The sequence below is a fragment of the Antedon mediterranea genome, chromosome 1 (assembly GCF_964355755.1).
Source record: "Antedon mediterranea chromosome 1, ecAntMedi1.1, whole genome shotgun sequence".
In the NCBI taxonomy this organism is placed as follows: domain Eukaryota; kingdom Metazoa; phylum Echinodermata; class Crinoidea; order Comatulida; family Antedonidae; genus Antedon; species Antedon mediterranea.
The window spans coordinates 40,030,563-40,053,487 of record NC_092670.1 but is presented as its reverse complement, the minus strand read 5'-3'; the positions used below and the strand labels follow the sequence as shown (position 1 = coordinate 40,053,487).

Here is a 22,925-nt window from a genome sequence, read left to right as displayed (position 1 = left end):
ATATTAGGGCATATCATAATGCCTATATTAGGGCATACCACAATGCCTATATTAGGGCATATCATAATGCCTATATTAGGGCATATCATAATGCCTATATTAGGGCATATCATAATGCCTATATTAGGGCATACCACAATGCCTATATTAGGGCATATCATAATGCCTATATTAGGGCATACCACAATGCCTATATTAGGGCATATCATAATGCCTATATTAGGGCATATCATAATGCCTATTAGGGCATATCACCATTGTATCAGTATAGGCAGATACATACATTAGTTTTTATTAGACATCTTTCAATCTGTGATGACCTATGACATATGTCTGTTTTAATCATTCTCTAGAATTTGCCAAAAACTGTCAGGAAATTCAAGGTGAACATCACAGAATTCTTGCATGCAAACCCTGAATAAACCTGTCATAACCTAGTTCTTCGATCGTCCCAAATCGAAAGCTCCTTATTACCAAATGTTCCAATTTAGAATGACCTTTGACCCAACGCAAAGAGTACCAGAAAATTAATAGCAACATTTTAGCTCCTTACCTCGTTATAATCAGCTGCATCGTCCGCGTAATTCTGTTCCAACTCTGGTTGAGATGCTTGCGTCTCGATTACAGTTGGTATGACTTTTTCCTGGAAGGCTACTTGGCTGACACTGACAGGGGCGGGTAAGGGGCTATCAATAGGGGGCTCTGGCATGGCGTTAATAAGTGGTTCTGTTTCTGGTACGTCCTCTACAAACTCTTCTTCTTCTTGTTGTTGTAGTTCTTCTGTTGCTGTTGTTACTTCAGGTCCATTTGTAGTCTAAAAAGAAATGTATTCATTCCAAGTTCAATTTATTTACCTTCAATTATACAATGCTCTAGAGACTAGAGACGAATACTGGTATGGAGAGATATGACCTGAATGTCACAATGGCAGATAGGAAGTTATGGAGGAATCTAGTCATATAAGTTCTGGTATATGTAAGTATACAATCAATAGGGTAATTCCGTGTCAAATCAACCAAATTTAGAAAAAGTTCCCACCCAACTTTTGCTGAAACTCAATACATAGTTTCTGAGATATTGACGGCACGAAAAAGGGACGTGGTTCTTAGAAATTCGCAAACATTCTTTCATCAAACTTTCGAAGCTTATAACTTGGGATTTGAAATAGCTATCAAATCATATAGGGCTTAAATTACAGGCATAGAGAAACTCTAAACCGTTGAGTGTATAGGATAACAGAATTGTTTAAAAGTTATAATATGCAAATAAAAGCTTCAAACAAATGATGAGCTACCAAGGATTATTAATTAAAAAGTAGTGGCCTCAATTACATTTAGTAATTGGCAAATGTCAAGTACTCATCATTCTTGTCATCACATCATCATCATATTGTCTTTTTTGTTATGTGTAACAGTACTCATTGAAGGACGAGACTTAGTATTATGTGTCTTTGTGATTAGTATCTACTTCAATCATTAAGATCAAATGACTCTTTTTAATTTAATAAAGGAGAAAGATTCAAAAACAAAGAAAATGTGATGTGCCCAAATATGGTAGTGACATGATGTCATCATGTCCATATATGGGCACATCACATTTTTCCTCACATAAAGTTTGATAGTGTAGACAGAGCTTTAAAAATTATGTCTCCCTAAAAAAAAACCAGGATCTTACTAATTCCATGCTGAAGTTATCACTAATTTAGGCTAAATTTTGAAACACTAATTTTCTTTATAATGACCTACTAAGGCCCCTGGGACTATACTCGGTGATGTACTTTATTTTGTGACAGGTCAAAAAACAGCAATGTGTTGTATTATATAACGAAATCAATCAATCAATCAAACAACATTTCTTTCTAAGTATAAAGTGTAAAGAATGGTCGGAAAGTAATAATTTGTTGTTTTTTTATCATATAATTGCAACGCAAGTAAATTCACCAGTCACAACACAATGATTATCGGAATTGTCACTTTATGTGTGTGTACCTTTGCATTATGTCGATAAATTCATCTTTGCTTTTTTTGCAAGGAAAGCAAATTTGTTTCTTTTCAAATGGTAGAGTATTTAAATGATGTAACTTCACCAGGAAACCTATATATAATCTCAGATTTGTGTTAAATTTAGAAATAAAATCCTTGAACTGCCAACCTAATGTTATGCTCTTCCCAGTCATAAATACAAATCATGTTTCTATTTTTAGACTCAGTACTAACCTGCGTAGTAACAACCGCGGCTTGCGCTGCACGCTTAGCATCGTGTAACTGCTTAGCCTTGGCCTTAAGTTCTTTAGGATGCGGAGTGTTCTGTCTCTGGAACTGACTCTAAAAGGAAACAAATGAATGACAAATTAAAGACTGTAATACGATATGTAAGTGCTCTTTACATAACATACAAGTGCTACTGGCAGAAATGCTAATGTACACCAAAAAGAATTTCTTGTTTAACATACTGTATTTAAATTTAATTCAATCACGTCTTTCTTAAAATGCAATTAATAATATAAAAAAAGATTTGTTGACACCGACTTTTTTTTAGAACACAAATAACTTTGAGAATGCACATTTAGTTTTTTCTTTTGAAATACTATTGATCAACCAACGAGAAACATTATTGTTGAATAAACATTGAACATAAAAATGTTATCTTCTATCTCTGCTGTTGAAACAATTTCTGTCATTCAGACATTACGCTTTCCACAATTTGTTTCCATATTTTTCTGTTTTGGGCAGGATGGTTTGTTATTGTGCTAAAGTCTACATTTTAAATCAACTCAGTAGAACTCCTCTTCTGGGACACCACTATTCAGGGGACACTCATATTAAGGGGACACTCCTATAGGGGACACTTTCCCTTGAAATGAATGGGGGCAATATATGTTTGTATAACCAACTGATATCCAGGTGTCACCTCTATGTTTTTATTTGATTTCCTATTGATTCAATTTCCTTATGACATTTTTTATTATGTTTATCTTTATAAATTCTATTTAATTAAATTTTTATTGTTACATGCTTATGTCTTGTCATGTTGTATTTTTGTGAAGGTCCATAATCAACTTCGGCTGGATGGACCACCCTCGTAAAACATTGTTGAAATAATAAGTAAAAATTAAGTGTGCCCTTAATAGAGGTTTGACTACATTGGTACTATAAAGCAAACAGTTCTTACCATTTCATCGTCGTCATCCATAATGAAGTCTGGGAAATTAACGACACGTGGTTTACTGTTGTTTGGAACGTCAGGTGCTCCATTCGGTTTCAAAATGTTATCTACAGAAACAAAGTTGATATTTATTATTTACTGTAGTAATACAACTGTTGAAGTGTTAAAAGAAGATGATACATAGATCACCATCATTATTATCAATATCAAAATCAAAAAATCAATATTTATTATTACTGTTGTAATAAAATTGATGACGTGTTAAAATATGAGAATTGATTATTATCATCACCACCATAACTATTATAAATATCAAAATCATTATCATGTTATATTTATTATAAACGTTCCCGCCACACTACCATTTTCATTCACACTTGCACTGATGAAGGGCTAGTGTTGCCCGAAAGCTTTGCTACTTTTTCTGGCTGTTTTACTTTATTGTTTTGATTTAGCATTTTGCTTAATATTTTGTATCTCAATTGAGATCCAGCCACTGATACACACAGCATTGTCATTTTTTCAGTGCTTATTTTATTTTGTATCTCCATTGAGATCCAGCCACTGATACCCACATCATTGTCATTTTTTCAGTACTTATTTTATTTTGTATCTCCATTGAGATCCAACCACTGATACCCACAGCATTGTCATTGTTTCAGTAATTTGCCTTTGGATTTATATTCAATTCACACATGCATTTAAGTTTTTACAACCTACCGAGACTAATGCTCTCTGATGGCCCAGTTTGTGGCAACATAAAGCAGGTCAGCACCTTCACCCTTTGAGCCCCTATCTCATCTGTTTGGAATTTTAACATTGGCTGCGACTATAAATATAAATCAAAACATATTGAAAATAACATATATTTGCTTATTGTTTGGAATTTTTACATTTATGTTGAATGTAATAAATGAAACTAAAAATAACAACATAATAAAAACTTGTTATGGATTCCAAATTTTGTTAAAAAAATAACGAGTCCATAAAGGTTTAAAATTTCAAGTAAATAAAATGAACCTACCTGGTTTTCTGAGAGCCAGAGGGCCTTCAGATTGCAATTTGTTAGTTGTATTGGAAGCCATTCCAGGCGATTACCAGATATATTTAGAACGTGAAGATCTTTTAAGTTACCAATCTCAGGCGGAAGTCTTGTCAGACGGTTTTCACGAAGTGATAACACGCCAAGACTTTTACAACGCCCAATCTACAAACAAATATGGATAAACATTTTAATTGAGCATAATTGAACAATCAAGTATTTAATTTAGTAAAATTAATTTTGTAATATTGAATTTCTATAAACTGTTGTGTGGTTAAGGTGTCGTGGGCCATAAAATTGGAGCAGGATCAAGGCTGTTCTCAAACATAGTCCTGGTGGTAAAAAAAGTATAAAGCATTGTCTACACTATCAAACTATGTGACAAAAAATGTGATATGCCCATGGACATATACCATATTTGGGTACCTCACACTTTTTTTGTCAAACTAGTTTGATAGTGTAGACAGAGCTTAAGGACTTCAAACTGGATGTCCAGTATACACATCTAGCTTGTGTGCACTTTAAATAACCGAGTTAGAAAGTGTATAGGGCGTTACCCAGTATATTTGTTCATCGTAGTCACTATCATTGTTGACAGATGAATCTGCACCATATCTAGTACGAAGCGCTTTGACACAGAGTGCTTTGAGACGATGTTGCTACATAAAGCGCATTAAAATATACAGATCTAATCCACTTGAATGTGAAGAGATCTTATATACATTATTCAGATTTAAAAAGACATTACTTTGTGGGTCAGGCATCAGTAATGTACAGTAGTACATCACACATTTACAACACACATTTTACAAACTGTGTCTATACTAGTGGATACATTGAATGACACAAATAAGATAAACTTAAATAATGTAAAACTATAGTCAACAGAACATTTATTGATGTAAATAAGATTATGTTTTGGAGAGTAACTAGGTATGTAATGTTATTTAACATCCATTACATCACATGATATTGAAGTCATCATATTTTTAATAACATAATAAAACATTTATAAAACAAGACCATGTTTAGTGGGTGGAGAAAATACTCTGCTTATGTCAAATTTTGAATAACATAGAACATTCACTAAATAAAATAAGTAAGGTTATGCTTATTGTAAGTATACTCTATTTTTAACTAAAATCAGGGATACAGTCTTTTAACCTGTCTACACTATCAAACATGTAAAAAAAAACGTGATGTGCCCATACATGGGCATGATGGTACCACTGTATTTGGGCATATTACTACCATATTTGGGCATATCAATACCATAAGTACTGTACAGTCTTCATATTTTCAGACATAATACAAGTAAATTTAATTCAAGTGATCTTGGCAGCAGCTAGCAACCTGTTATCTTTTGGATCTGTTCCAAGTTCATAAAAGTCTTTGTAGGAATGTCTATAAGATTTAGACTGCTTAAAAATACAGACTATTTTTTGAATAAAAAAATATTTATATGGAAAAAAACTCAAATCAGTTACTTAAAAATATTTCTCTCTTGAAAGTATACTCTCAATCTGAAAATTGTTTTGGTTTAAAGTATTCCAGTATTAATAATACTGAAATTAAGTGTTGTCAGCAGTTAATTAATTTGATTTTAAACAACTAAGTATTGATTAGGAAATCACTGAAGCATAACTAATGAAGTGTGAAATATATAACCTAATGAAAAGAAATCAATCAATTGTAGTAGTGTGGTTCATAATGACCATCAACAGTAATATACACCAGTAATTACAGAGTGAGATATCAAAGGGACAGTTTCTATTGCATAATGCAAATTAAAATGTTTATTTGAAAACAGATTAAATACAACTTATACATTTTGCTTCCAAAAACATTTAAATCGATGGGTAAAACATTGTATCAAATTGCACAGCGATAACTGGTTAAATTGAGTCGTAACATCCAATCATTTGAATGTTTTTAACAATTATTTTGAGAATTCCATTTAAAACCGATTATTTGCAATTTTTCGGGATTCTGCTTCCAAGAAAATGTAGTTTAATAAAAATAAATTTAAAAGGAATTTACTGTTGCTATAGTTTATCATGACAGACAGTATTTAGATGGAGCTATCGCAATGCGTCACATCTTGAAACACATTGTCACCAATCGTGGGACTCAAATATAGTCCTTGAAAATGGTGTCTGTTACATGAATGATTAAATCTAAAAATGTTCTACCAAGAAAAAAAAAAAATAACCTACCTCTGGTACTAGATGTGTTAGTCTATTTCTGTCCACACTAAGATTATGTAATTTCTTTAGAAAGCCGATAGATGATGGCAATTCCTGTAAAATAATATTAATGAAAGCAATTATAAACATACAATGTTATGATGGTAATTACAATTTATTATAACAAAAATTTAAATGCACACACTGCTCCTGAATCTTTTACGTGACAAACATAAAAACGGCTGTGTACTTTCACATGTTCACTCATGCATAAACTTTCACATTTATAATATTTGATAATCGTAATCGAACATAATTATACTATCTTGGAAGTATTTTGTTAAATGGCAATAAGTATGGAAATATGTACGAAAAAAAGTATGGAAATAAGTATGACAATAAGTACGGCAATAAGTATGGAAATAAGTATGGAAACAAGTATGACAATAAGTATGGAAATAAGTATGGAAAAAAGTATGGAAATAAGTATGACAATAAGTACGGCAATAAGTATGGCAATAAGTATGGAAATAAGTATGGCAATAAGTATGGAAACAAGTATGGAAATAAGTATGGCAATAAGTATGGAAACAAGTATGGAAATAAGTATGGAAATAAGTATGGCAATAAGTATGACAATAAGTACGGCAATAAGTATGGAAATAAGTATGGTAATATTAAGTATGGCAATAAGTATGGGAATAAGTATGGAAATAAGTATGGAAATAAGTATGGAAATAAGTATGGCAATAAGTATGGAAACAAGTATGGAAATAAGTATGGAAATAAGTATGGCAATAAGTATGACAATAAGTACGGCAATAAGTATGGAAATAAGTATGGTAATATTAAGTATGGCAATAAGTATGGGAATAATATTGTAATTAGGCTGTATTAAACCAACTGTTTCTGAGCAATTAAGGAATTAAAATGGTGTTGGTTATGTTTTAGATTCTATGATATTTATTTAAATTTCAAGTTTTTTCAAATGTTGAACATGTGTGTAGTAATGTTCTTATGTCATTGCAGATTAGGGATCATGTAAACAATTGTCGTAAATCGAATGCCCCCTATTCTTAATTTTAGTTTGAGATCAAAGTACAGTATGAGGTCAAAGTACCCAAGGGCTCATAGAAAGTCTACACAATAACCCATTCAGCTTGTGTTGTATATCAATCAATCATACTAGGCCTGGCTCCTTGGGTATTGTACATAATATTTCAATTAAACAAACTAATTGATTATTCTCAGCCAAAAATTCACTGCATATAATATTTAATGTTCTTCATTATATAGATTAAATTAATATTACATGTCTTCTCTGTATATTAATAATATGCAACAACAAACAAGAGCAGGGAATACTATATCAAATGTCAAGTATCCGATGACAAATTTGTAAAGAGGAAGTGCTGAGAGCGGTACTTACTTGTAGCAGGTTTTCGGTAAGGATGAGCTCAGTTATTAACGTACAACTGAAATGAGAATAAACATGACAACATTCATCATAACATCCAAGTAAACCCTCGCTAACAATAAATAAACTTTAATCATGCTTTATCTTTGATTGTTCTCCAGCTAAGACAGTTGTAGCATAACAAACGAAACTGTGATACATTCTATACCTTACTTGATGTCCTTTTGGAACACATGGTGTACCGTGAACGTAACTGTATCATGTTTATAAATTAAGTCTTGTTTGAAGCTTAGGCAGTGGAGTAAAAAAACAGGGCTCTGTGGGATACAACCCTGATACTAGTCTGTGGGATACAACCCTGATACTAGTCTGTGGGATACAACCCTGATACTAGTCTGTGGGATACAACCCTGATACTAGTCTGTGGGATACAACCCTGATACTAGTCTGTGGGATACAACCCTGATACTAGTCTGTGGGATACAACCCTGATACTAGTCTGTGGGATACAACCCTGATACTAGTCTGTGGGATACAACCCTGATACTAGTCTGTGGGATACAACCCTGATACTAGTCTGTGGGATACAACCCTGATACTAGTCTGTGGGATACAACCCTGATACTAGTCTGTGGGATACAACCCTGATACTAGTCTGTGGGATACAACCCTGATACTAGTCTGTGGGATACAACCCTGATACTAGTCTGTGGGATACAACCCTGATACTAGTCTGTGGGATACAACCCTGATACTAGTCTGTGGGATACAACCCTGATACTAGTCTGTGGGATACAACCCTGATACTAGTCTGTGGGATACAACCCTGATACTAGTCTGTGGGATACAACCCTGATACTAGTAGGTAAGGATGAACCCTGGATCTTGGAAGGCAAGCACATTAAACTGAAAAAGATCTGTTGACAAAGGTTTACCATATGACTGCACTACTTGTAAGGACATTTATACCAATTATTCATACTGTAGTGCTGACAGAAACAAACAATAAATACATGAATATTACCTTCCCACTGCTGGCGTCAACACTGTCAATCGATTTTGATCTACCTTTAAAATGCCAAGTTGACGTAGATTACCTATAAAGAATAATGGATTAATCCAACTAGTAAAATGTGTTTTTTTTTACATTATGCTGATGTAGAAGAATAAAGTTGGAAGTCTCCACTCAGATCAATCGATGGGTAATGCTAAATGATGTAAATTGTGTAAATTTCTTCTTTATATTGATGTTATATAACAGAAAAAAAACTGTACACTATGTTACCAATTTTAAGAAGATTCATTACATACCAATTCCTTCTGGTAGTTTCTCTAAGCAGTTCTGAGACAAATGAAGATCTGTCAAATTCTTCAGTCCTGATATTTCTTCTGGTAAAACCTCCAAGCAGTTCTCAGAGATATCAAGACATACTAGTTTACTTAGGTTACCAATTTCCTATAATAAGATATAATAACCAAATTGAATTAGGGATCATGTCAACGTTAATCTACTGCAGTTACTGCAGAAACTACATTTATTTTAACTGGTTTATACAACTTTTTTTAGGTAATCATACACACTGTTTACTGCATTTACTGCCTCATAAACTGTCATTGAAACAAACCACAGTATGTATTGTTACTGCAGTAAAAAAAGTACATTAGTTACTGCATTAGAATAAATTTGGTACAATCCTTTTAATGTATCATACCACTTTTTTTTTTAAAGATATTATATCAAAACATGGAACTTCTTTAAACTTGGGTGTCTTCATAAGGCTTAAAGACCTGAAGATGACAAGGGTTAAACCACTATGAAAAATGTTAATTTGTAGGGTATACAGTAAATGAAGGCTAAAGTAGGCAAAATTTGTTTTATTTTAGTCCACTTATGCTGTAAATGGGACATTCCGTCTGAATCTTATTAAAACATTCCTTTTAATATGCTTATTTGTAGCTGTATTCCTTTTAATTTTACAAATGATTTTTTTTTTTAAATTTATAAACGATACATAAAATATTCCCTTTAAATGTCCACTTTCCCTGTAATTGTAAATTTCCCTTTAAAATTAATCAAAGAGACAACATACTGTATAATATTAAGTTAATTTTTCATAAGATTGCCTTCGAGTAATGCTTTTATGTTTCTTCATGTCAAATGCTTCCGTTCTACTTATAAACAGAAATTCTGTTTCGTTCTGTTTTTTTTCCCATGGCTATTTCTAAGTGTACGGCTATTTACAAATGCAAAGCCATTATAGTAGTTGAACGTTAATTTAACAATTTACGTTGAAATTATGGTTTATGCAAATAGTTTGTCCTGACAACCAGCATGTTTTCATTAATTTCTATTTGTACCAATTGTATAATTATTTGCTAATTTGCCCAGTTCCATAAATATATTACTTTACAGTAAAACAAACTGGAATTAATATGTTAATATCAAATTTCAATTACTTTGAATTAAATATGAAAATACCAATCAACATTATTAATAGTGATGTTGACATTGACAGGAACTCAATTGAGATGCAAAGAGTAGAGAAAAATACAGTACAGTATGTTTGTGTGTGGATGTATTAAACACTACACAATTACATGTGTAACCAAAATTGCATACTGTAGGGCTAAATCAGTAAATTCAACCAAATTTACACAGAAAAGCCATATTTCATGCTTGAGTGACCGCAGTCAAAATGGTACTGTGTGCGTTATTCCGGTATATCCCATGTGTGGCAGCACATTGCTGTGCACCTCCTATTTTTTTAATGACGTCAGAGTTGCTAAACAACTTACGCACGATTTCATGTCACCAGTAGCTTCGAGGCCTAGTCTATTTTATACGTTGTTTTTTCCTTTTTGTGATGAACATTTTACAAGAAAATAATAGCATAAATTGTAATGTACATAAATAATGTCACACTTGTTATGTTGGATGTTGCTCTGTGAATATTCCAAGTGCAATTACCTATTTTGATAAGTGTACTTAGATACAGTAACAGCTTGAACTGCTTCATTCTACCTGCTGTTAATTTAATTGTTTTCTTACTCACATAATAATTATACAAAGTATTTTCTGTTTCTTGATTAACACGAATACAGTATATTAATTTTAATATTTACAGGTAAAGCTTTATCCGATTGTCATCTTTGTTGAATGCTAGGTGATTATTGTATTGCACAAAGACATGTCTCCGACTATTTAAAAAAAAATTCCCTGACAATTTTGTAAAATTCCTCAAAATTCCATCAAGTTCTTGATGACAAAAGGTGTTATTTTAGTGAAAAATCCAACTTAAAAGCAAAACTATCATGTTACAATGAAATACAATACGTACAAATATGAAATTTGAAAGAAAATATGTATCTTTTAAATTATGGTTAATCCTGAGATAGGTGGACGGACACAATGCAAAACATTTTGTGGAAAGAACCGTCTTGGATACCTGTATACTTAAATATTACCAAAGAACTTATAAACACAAGAATCTTCTGTTCGTCCAAAGCTTGTGACAATTCGAAAGGCATTGTAGGATAGAATAGAGCAAAAGGGTGGTGCCATTGTGAGCCATTGAGTAGGGCGCCCACATCAAATTAGAAAGTCAAAATCATAGAGGGGATCTGCTAATACTATAGGGGGATAGAGTAATTGACTGAGCCCTCTTTAGGAATTAATAGTTTAACTTCGTAGCTTGGAGAGGGCGCTGCTCCATGCTGTGAAATGGCGTCGCCCAGTTTGACCTTTTAACCCTGTACTTCTGATACTGTGTTTTGAATGCGAAGAACAGGAGATTCTTGAGTTCTTTGATATTACTGGGTTACTTGGGATAGTCGAACCCTATTGTTCTGAGGATCCCTAATGATCAGCTTCGGCTAGATCACCCTCATTAAATATTGTTGAAATAAATAAACTATTGTCCCTTAGCACGACAAAATTAAGATTTTTAAATCGCAATATTTCAATTTAGTTTAATTAAACAAACTTATTAGCTTCAGGAATTTTTATTTTATTTATTCAACTTCTCACATGTAGTTATTTCGTACCTTTTCGTATCATATTTTTTTGCGTTAAATTCCTCAAATTTTAGCTAATTTTGGATGCAACAGGAAGTATAAAATAATTTGTTTAATAATAGATGGTTAACCTTGTGAATAGAATTGAAAGAACTTGAATAGTTTAAAGTTTATGTTGCTCATTGAAATGAGGATTAATATCTCATATCTGTTGTTGGTGATCATTGTTGTAAACAGCTCAGCATGTTTAAGATAGTATGATGAATCATAAGGGCTAAGTACAGGTCTAAGTGCTTGGATAACTTTACACAATACATTGCTTTATACCTCTTTTGACCTCAATACAATACTGTTTGATTGTTCTATAGTACTGCAGGATCCACTCAATGGAATTGTTGTTTCTACTTCATATCTATCTAGGCAAGCCTAATGATATAAAGTTTGTGTGGTATACCACATATCCAATTCTAATCAATTTGCTTTGATCGTCCTCATGAGTGAGAGTGCTCTGAGAAAACTTGCGAGTATCTCAACAGTTCTTTTTAAACTACATACATGCACACGTTCCATTATATAAATTTTTGCCATGCAAACCTTTTAAGCTCTGTCTACACTATATAACAATTTTGAAAAAAAAAGGGTGATGTGACCAAATATAGTAGTGATATGCCCAAATATGGTAGTGATATGACATCCTCATATCCATATGTAGGCACATCATATTGTTTTGTTGTCACATAAAGTTTGATAATGTAGACAGAGCTATAAACAGTTTTCTGTAATCTTACTCTAGTCATTACGTAATGCTTATTCACCAATTCAACTAATTTGATTACCGTAATTTATATTTTGGCCAAGTACACATTAAATAATTACCCAAGTTTTGTGACTAACTCTCATGAATGAGACTGTATTAGTAACTTTTTTTATTCTCATGTAACACAATTTATGGTCTAAACAGATAATTATTTGTACAGAAAGTATTCTAAAAAAACATCACAATTCCCACTTCAACAAAATTTAGTTTGCATGGTAATAACTGAAAGATTAACAATAGATACCTTCAATTAAATTTGTTAATAGAAATATAAAAATAAATGTAAAAAAAAAACCCAAAAATATGTATGCTTTGACATTTAAGTAGGAAGATACCAGTAGTTAGTCCTATTCTCCAATCACGCTTAAATTTTCCTTCAAGCAGCCGTCTGTTTAAGGCCTACAGACTATTGAATAAATAAACAAATATTGTTCCCTGAAAACTGCAAAATGGTCCATTAAAGTTTGTTATATTAATCTTCATTTTTCATGTTTTTGAAGGAAAATATATATTTAAGGATTTCAATTATGATTTACAGAGGAGTAATCTTATGTTTTAAGTTTAATGATTGGTGAATGGTCAATAAAGTCACTGGTCAATAAAGCCACTGGTCACCAAATGATTCAAATAAATGAAATGTCTATGAAGTTCAATTCAGATACTATACTAAATGTATTTTATTTTAATTCATTTAACCCTAACCCACATTTAACATTCAATAATGAAATATGAATGATTCATTTATCTATTAAAAAGTCAAACAAGGCTATAACTGGTCATGGCTGAACAACACCCTGCATTCTTATTAATCCTATTGTATGGTCAGCCCTAAGATGATCAAATATATTTATCACATTTTTGAGCTGATCCCTCATGTAATTCGTAAAATCATTCAGCATAGGAATGAGTACTGATGCATAGAACATACACATTCAAGTATACTTTAAATTTAAATGTTGAAATCAAATAAATTATTTTTAAAATAACCACACTAATTTCCCAACACTTTATGTACTTTTATTTTATATGGGGAAAAAAGTTATTCCAAGGTATTTATATTAGTTTCTATTATTCATGTACTGTATGTGAATATCTGAAACATAGAGATATAGTGAACTATAATATCACTAGTATATCTATGTCAGCAATAAGGAAGAATATATGTTCTCTTTCTTTCTTTTTCAGCGGGAGTGAGAAACACAAACGGTTATTATTATGTATTTAACAGTGTACATTACATAACACCATATTTTATGTTTACTTAATTATGTCATAGCATGTCAAATACCTTTGGGGATTAGTATGGGAGCTTATGAATAAATCATATCTAAGTACATCAATCATTCGTCTATTTAGCTATTGATGACCTACAATCCCAGGTTAAAGATCAAGTTAAAGGTCACAGGGTCTTTATGGATATTAATTCATATTCACGATTGTTTGATGTACTTTAATGGTACAATTTTTTTCCAAAGCAGTGTCCAACATTTTTCGACAATACTTGTTATTGTCTAGTATGCGTGTACTGTACAGGTACATGTAAATTATATCCAAATTGACTTCTTGTTGGTACTATTGATAAAGGCCAATTTACACAGCCGAGTGGAAATGTTTATAGTGCTTCATATTATTATCCCAGTCATTGAATCAAACACATTGACAATTCTGACTACTAATCAGTCCAATTGTGTTTCATCTATCAGGTACCCATTTACACCTGGGTGGAGATAAGAATATCATACTAACCTCAGGTAACTCTGTGAGTGCGTTACAATCTAACCAGAGGTCCTTTAAGTTTGGTAGGGCACCCAACGTTTCTGGTAGATCTTCTAGCTCGTTACTTCCCAAATCAAGTTGTTCCAATTTGACGAGTAACGACAATGACGGTGGTAGCGTCTTTAGTAAGTTTTCACGCAGTTCCAATGTCACTAAATTTGATAAACTGGGGGAAAAAATCATTTTATTTTGATAACTTAAAATAAGTACTGCAGCCATAGAAATGTCTTCTTCTTACCAAACTACATTTCAGTTTTATGTGCCAAAATATGGTAGTAATATGTCCCAATATGGTAATGATATGACATAATCATGTCCATATATGGGCACATCACACATTTTTTGTCACATAAAATTTGTAGCGTGATCGTGTGGACAGAGCTTTAAAATCAATTCTTCTCAATTTCACAACACGACACAAGACTATGCTGCTTTTGAGTTGCATTTTGAAGTGGAAAAGTTTGGTTTTTTAGTGCTGAAAGAAATCTGTTGTCACTTTCATTGAAACCATAACACATTATTAAGGTGAAGACTTCTCAGAATTAACTCCACATCGCTTCAATCCAGCAGTTTTTCAAGAATTTTAAATTTTAAAATTGTTATTTGATCAATACTTACTTTCCAATATCATTTGGCAAACTTTCAAGACCAACATCATTTAAAGTCAGGAACTTAAGATTTCTTAGCTGCGTGAATCCGGAAGGCAAACTAAAAGACAAACCAAACAATATTGTCTATCAAAATATTTAACACAAAAATCTGACTGTACTAGTACTACTGTATTGTCCAAATAATTTCATCTGGTTTCTAGTAATGGACAGTAAACTTTATTTTGGCTTACTTTCTTTACAATTAATTCCCTTATACCGAGTGTACAGTAAACTCTACTGTTAAGTCTACAATCTATTTTGACAAAAGAAGTGTGATGTGCCCAAATATGGTAGTGATATGTCCAAATATGGTAGTACAGTAATATATGACATCATCATTCATGTCCATATATGGGCACATCACATTTTATTTGTCACATAAAGTTTAATAGTGTAGAGAGAGAGAGCGCTTTACAGTATGCTACTGTACATAATGCCTGTGTATATGAAATGTTATGATTTCATATTTCAACATTAATTATGACATGACCTAATTCATGTGTATTTACTGTAGTACCGCTACTTATTCAGCTTATTTATAACATTCAATGTTAATAATACATGTTAGATCATTTAATTCGCAAGTGCACAGTAAATAGTATTATTCATTCTCTGCTCATTATGAAACCAAATCGATTTCTTTAAAAATAGTTACCGTTTTATTTTAAAGCTCTATCTACACTATCAAACTTTATGGGACAAAAAAATGTGATGTGCCCAAATATGGACACATATCACTACCATATTTTTTGGTACAGTACATCACACTTTTTTTGTGAAACTAGTTTGATAGTGTAGACGGAGGCTAAACATTGTAATACTGTACTTGTACTTAATAAATTTGATTATATAATGTTTTTTTTTAGAAAGATTAATAAGAAATTTCTAAATTAATTTGTCAATGAAATAAAACAAAATCAATACTATGATTTATCCAAACTGTTGTAATTTATTATGTGATTTCTCAGTTCACTCGCTGCTCAACATTTGAGCTTATTGTAACCTTTGAAAAATTGCGAAAAGAAAATCTATAGTAGGCTAGCTTATTATAGAATAAGATTACAATTTATTACAAGTCTGCATCATCATCCAACAGCTAAGGACAGCCAGGTCATAATAATATTCTCAAAGGTCACATGTTGACTGTAATAAGATTTATCACTTTTTGCCTGAAAGCTGTTCAACTATTTTATGATTTAAAGTTTCAATGAATACAATCCTAATTAAATTAATTGGATTAATGACAATTATTATCGCCTAAATCTTTGAATTAAACGATAATGTACAATCTGAAAGTCAGAATAATATCTAAATAATTTTATATTTAGTTTATGAATCATCCATAAAGTATGTTAATTAACATGATTCACTGTACAAAAAAAGGTCTATACCATGCCTAACGTACCTGGATAAACCGACAATAGCCCTTTCTCCCCTGAGCACTCCTATCGGATAATACTGTACACTAGGCGAAGCAGATATAAACAGCAGGTTCTCATAACTGCTGACATCAACTTTGAAGCAAAACACAGGGGTAACCCCTTCCTCATCACAAAGGATGCCATGCCTTCTCTAGAGTGCATGAGCCACAGTATGTGTACACTGGACCCCCGTTTTAAGTTGTTGTCCTAGACGACTTGTTCTACAACCAGGAGAACCTTGAACCTAATACAGTATTATGACTTTGGTTTGCATCACCCCTGCCTTAACACTACTGTAACAGCTTAGCCATTCAACTTAACTATGTTTTTTTTTCCAAATACTGTACAGTTGGCTTTCCCTTAGCAGACTCTCTGCAAACTGGAATCTCTCCCAAACTCAAATTTTCTCAAAGCCCAAAAGAATACATTACCATATTTTCCAGACAACCAGAATATATTAATATTATTACAGTAGGTATTCGGTATTGGGAAAGTTGACTGTGATTATGTTTTTCATTTTGTTTTAGTATGCAATTTATAGTTTGTCCTAGTTTCATTATATTTGCACTTACAGTATGTACTATAATGTAATGTTGTCGATTTACTGATGTACTTTAGCACTTACAATCGGCAGATTGTCCTAATAATAATAATTTTATGCAATTAATAAAACCAATAGGACGAGTTATAAACAAATTAAGAATGAAAGAGTAATATATTATGATACAACATAAGTAGTAACGTGATAAAGATGAGTCTCATGGTGTCAACAAAAGAACGATCTCATTCAAAATTACGAGCACCGTCGGCGAATGCAATGTATACTATACGGTTGATTTACTTGTTAATAATACTATGCATATTTCACGTACAGATGCTTGTTCGCTGAAGCACGAATAGAGACGTACGCAATCAATGGCAATGAGTTTAACATGTACATGAACCTTCTACTAAGATCACTACAAGTAAAATGCAAAAGACAAATTGTAATTCAATAACAGTGTGAAACGCAAGCTATGACATATGCCAGGCGTGTCAATTTCAGCGAATCTTTATCTGTTATGTGAAAAGGTAAAATATTGTGTAATAGACAGATAAAGGTACAAGAATACTGTATACCTGTACAGTATAAAGCACAATTTATATTCAATGATAAAACACTATGCAACATGGTCAATTAACAATTTTAATTTGACATACTGTATCAAATATGTAGAGAATACATAGTTCAGTAACTTTTACGTTGGTTCAATGTAGTTTGCTATGTTTTTTTTTTAAGGTTTATGGGGGTTTGCAGGGTTTAGCAATACCCGTTGACGGGGGTTTGCGCTGTGTAGCAATACCCTGGAAAACATTATAAATCCAGTGACTGTATTGTGTAAAGATTTGCATGGCGAATGAAACACATAGTAACGTACGGTTTGCGGTACACCATGTTTTTCCAATGGAAATAAAGTACAGTTGAAAATGTCTCAAAATGTTGGTTGTTACGCTAATTATGAAATACTGTAAATGATCATTATTACAAATTATTGTTTTAGCACAAACTAACATGAGTTTGTTTTAAAATATCCGATACAAAATTTTGAATGGGCACCACATTTTAAAAGTATTGAATATAGTTCCTTTTCAAAGAACTTGAATGGACTTTTTTAGCATTGTAAGTCAACAAATCACTTCTTTATGTTGAATACAAATTATGCAATGCATTTTTGATGTAATGTGTTTTGCAGATAAAACCCGCCTACTCACAGAATTCCATGAAAAAAGAACGAGTAATGTTTATGCTGAATAATAATACAATTAATTGGATCAACAGACATTCACTTGTTGGCTAATTGTGAGATTTTTCCATGCTAAAATGTATTAGTTCTTGATCCTTCTACAAATGGCTCAATGTACAATGTTACAAAATGTACTGTACCACATTTATGAATTATAATGATGATGAGAAATGATGACAATGGTACTGCAGGCAGGATGGTTACCACTGTTGTTCACAGACCGCACCATTATCTGATAGGGGTGCTCTACTGTTTTTTCTTTTTGTATTATTTATTCCTCTCTCTCTGAAGGCTTTAATATGTTGGTTTATCTGGGTAAGTTAGGCACAAAATAGACTTTAAAAAGTAAAGTTAAAACAACAAACTTTGGAATATATCTAGCTCTTTGAGGAGAATACTGTACAGCTATTTTTGGTTTATCCAGGTATGCTACTGTAGGCATTAAATAGACAATAACATTTTAATTTTTGTTTCTTAGTATCCTTACCATGAAATAGGATTTCCGCTGAGGTCTATCGCCACCAACGCTTTACAAAAGCGAATGTTTTCAGGTATCTCAAAAATATCTGCAAAAAGAAAATGTTTAGAAATTAATGGAAAACATCACATTAAAATGTATATTATAAGACATTATGCAAACACAAACACATGTATTATTAGTACAGTAGACTGCTTTAAATTAAAGTTTAATTGTAAATTATAGAACAAAGTAATTATAGTCATTACACATTTTAAATCATTCACAGTTTTTAGTTTTGAGGTTTAAACAGACTTTTTACAATTTAGTTTTAGGAATTAACCTGCCATGTAATTGTATTCATCAGTATTGAGTACTGTAGGATTATTTGTGTTAAGTTGATTTAGATGTTAATTTACTCAATTTTAATTAACTTAGATCAAGTTGACAAATTCAACATTTCTAACGATGTTAGTAGTATTCAATGAGTTTATTTAGTTAAAATTAAAGTGATTTTAAACAACTTATTTCTTCAACAGTGTTGATCCAATACACATAAACAGTCACCCACCATCCAACAGTGGTGTTCCCACTAGAGGACACAGTTGCAGACTGTTCCATTATACTGTAGGGGTATTAAACTATTTTTGTTCTCTCATGCTGTAGAGAACGGCCTACAGTACTGTATATTGGTTTATCCAGGCAAAGTAAGTAAGTACTATTACTGTACAGTCCTAAAGTTTACACTGCCCTCTAAACACTGTAAACAGCTACAGTAAGTATGTCAGAATGATTGATGTCCATCTCATGAAATTGACAATCTCATAACAAAATGTTTTACTTTAATTACTACAGTTTATTATAAATAATAACTGTATTAAAAATTAATTTAATGACAGTGGCCAATAATATTTTCTAAAAATGACAAACCAGGGAGATGTCATACAGTAGCCATACAGGAAGTACTTGTGTAGATATTAAAGCATAGAGAACCAATAGAAATGTACCTCTATATCACAACACTAACCACAATGCTACTTATGCTGCCCACATATTGTATTTATAATCATGACTACTACTATGAATACTACTGTACAGTACTATATTATAATGCAGATTGAAAGAACACATTGCTACAGTAAACAACCATACACATGTATTTCCTGTATTTTTCTTTAAAATGCTAAAAATACATTCCATTCACACTTGTTGTTTCAGGGTGCCGTTAACCATAATAAGTATTGAACAGCGCCATCTTCTGTGAGTGAGTTAAGACAGTGGGACCGTAATTACGTAGCCATAACATCGGCAGGGGTTCGAGGCTCACTCACTCCATGGTTCTGGTGGTAGAACGAGTCTTCTCGGATAAGGACTATAAACCGTAGGTCCAGTGTACACATCTAGCTCATGTGCACTTTAAAGAACCTGTACATCTTTCGAGACAAGTAGGGGTTACCCCGGTGTATTAGCACATCACAGCCACTGATCACCAACTGGGCCCTCTGGGAGACCAGTCTTTGACTGAAGAGGTTATCCAGTATATATTTCAATCAATCAATCAAACAAGAAGTGTGAATGCAGCTTTACTGTGTATTGCATACAGTACAGTAGAAAATGTTACAGTTTATTAAACTGATTTCAGAAATGTATTTATTCCTCTTTCTTTATTAAATTACAAAAAAGAAACTAAAATATATTTTCCTATAAAATATTGGCCACAAATACTAATAGCACTGATTAAAATAAATAAATGCGAATAACATAGATTTCAAATAAAAAAAAAACAGGTGGACTGGTTATGAAATTTGACAAAAATTAAGGGGTGGGGTTATACTGTACATGAATTGCATTGCAGTTGTTTGTCTGAACTAATCCTAGAGGGTGGGATTATACTAACTAACTAATCCTAGAGGGTGGGATTATACTAACTAACTAATCCTAGAGGGTGGGATTATACTAACTAACTAACTAATCCTAGAGGGTGGGATTATACTAACTAACTAACTAATCCTAGAGGGTGGGATTATACTCGGTTATAATTCAGTAGAAAAATAATCCCATAGTTTAACAATTACTGTACAATACAGTATATCGTACAAACTAAATTTATAATTTCAGCAAATGTACACAGTAAAAGTTCAAACAGTTAGAATTATGAAATAGTACTGTAATGATGACATCATGATTACATTCTACTACTACTATTCCAAAGTGCATGAAATGGTACATTTCAATTCTCAACAGATTTACAATGTTGAATTTAAGGAAAACAGTCATTTCCCCAACTTCCTGGTACTACTGTAAACACCAACTAATTCAGCTGGATCAGGCTGCTGCTGTTGGACAATGTTTAATAATATTTTATTTAACTTCCATTCAAACAAACTTCATACAGTTATTAAAATATTGTACAGTACTAACAAGTCCGTAACAAGAGGTTAAAAACCGACGAGCCAACTTAGGTGCCTTATAAATATTAATATAAAATATGAGAATCTTTGCTGGGTAATTGGGGTGGGTAGTGAAAATTTCAGATCTGCATCATGCTAGCTACAGCCCTGACTAATACTGTACTGAATGAACAATTTGATATACTGACTATATGATATGACCTAAGAATAAGATCATTCAACAGCTGAATAACATTCATTAAATGTATTTTCACTATTTTGTACAGTTACAGCTGAAAATGGGTACCTGGATGAAAATACTAAGGGAGCTTAAACAGACACCCTTCCACAACATACTGTTGATTAGGCTTAACAACTCATTGCCCTACATTCACAATGATTACAGGACTCATCTTTACCTTTTACTGATGAATTTAAAATAAGTATGGAAATGAATCTAAGACTAAGAGAGGAAAAGGAGACTGTAAAACAAGTTGTTATTGTTAGTTAGTTTATTTATAATCACATTCTACTTGTGTTGATGCTTTATTAATGAGTGGGAAGAAACAAAAGAATTGGAAGAAACAAAAGAATTGGAAAAAACAAAAGAATTGGAAAAAACAAAAGAATTGGAAAAAACAAAAGGAAACTTGACATTTTTACTGTTTAGTCCCTCGTCAGGTTCTAATTGTCAAATCTGAATGTAGAATGCTGAAACCTACTCAAATCAAATTAATGTAAATTACAACAACAACTTTTTTATTTTGCACATTCAACAGCATTCTTCCTTTATTGTTTTGTTCAATGTGATGATAATGTTAAAAATGTCTTGATCAATTTAGTCACAATTTCCATATGACAACATTTTTATTAGTACATCCCATAGCACAAGTATGCGAGATACTAAAGTCTTTGTTTTGCATACAAAGTTCTTTCTTTATTGTTTTGTTCAATGTGATGATAATGTTAAAAAGGTCTACATCAATTTAACTCAATTTCCATATGACGACTGTCTATACACATACAGGTATCACTAACATCAAATGTAAGATGATGATATCCACAGATGCCTGGCCTATCTTGAGACATACTGTATATTGATCTGTGTAGTACTCTGAACACAAAAAGTGTAATTAATATCCCCCTATCATTATTATTCAGGTGGAATTACAAAGTTCAGTACAGTATCTTTACTCATTTGAGTTGATTCTATGTATTTAAGGATCTGTCAATGTATAGCTCTTCATTCAGACATTTTATCTCTACAATTTCTCTAAAAGAAATGAGGATGGTTGTACTGTGTGTTGAGATGCTCCCACTTGGTGTCAGGGTTCATGGACTGTACCATCATCTGATAAGGGTGTTTTTAATATAATTGTGTATATATTCGAGTTGTAGCTTTCTTCGCGGAGAGGCTAATGTTGGCTTATCCAGGTAAGCTAGGCACAAAATCTATAGACTATTCTACTACAATACTGTACTACTGAATATTTAGTTTTATCCTATATTTTGTTTTGATACACATACTGTACACACTGTTTATTGCAATTGAATGCTTCATACACTTCCTAAATTTAATCTGAAATCGTAAGTTATTGCAGTAAAAAAAAAAGTTTTGCCAAAATGCGTAACACTAACAACAATAATATTGTGTCGTTTTGACTCAATATCAAGATTTGTTTATATTTGGTTTCAATCAATATTATTATGAGTATTCTATTTATATGCAAATTTTCACAAAGAAATTGTTTTTGGATCTAAATAAAAGATTGTACACTTCTTTGTTTGTTGTACTCAATGGTCGGA

At 32.2% G+C, this 22,925-nt stretch overlaps 1 protein-coding gene across 19 annotated transcripts in view; it reads right to left on the bottom strand.

Annotated features, from left to right (window-relative positions):
• Positions 1-22,925, bottom strand: part of LOC140039793 (protein scribble homolog) — a 62,302-nt gene that overhangs the window by 37,361 nt on the left and 2,016 nt on the right. For all 19 annotated transcript variants that reach the window (XR_011842661.1, XM_072085394.1, XM_072085424.1 and 16 more), the window contains exons 3-14: positions 18,760-18,838; positions 15,036-15,125; positions 14,388-14,583; positions 9,122-9,266; positions 8,835-8,907; positions 7,823-7,868; positions 6,424-6,507; positions 4,190-4,372; positions 3,886-3,994; positions 3,172-3,272; positions 2,217-2,324; positions 554-814 (exon numbers count right to left, since the gene is read on the bottom strand). Coding sequence is in view for 18 of the 19 variants with exons in the window: in XM_072085394.1 (XP_071941495.1) it covers positions 554-814; positions 2,217-2,324; positions 3,172-3,272; positions 3,886-3,994; positions 4,190-4,372; positions 6,424-6,507; positions 7,823-7,868; positions 8,835-8,907; positions 9,122-9,266; positions 14,388-14,583; positions 15,036-15,125; positions 18,760-18,838 (1,475 nt within the window). In the remaining variant the exon portion in view is untranslated. The remainder of the gene's footprint in view (positions 1-553; positions 815-2,216; positions 2,325-3,171; positions 3,273-3,885; positions 3,995-4,189; positions 4,373-6,423; positions 6,508-7,822; positions 7,869-8,834; positions 8,908-9,121; positions 9,267-14,387; positions 14,584-15,035; positions 15,126-18,759; positions 18,839-22,925) is intronic.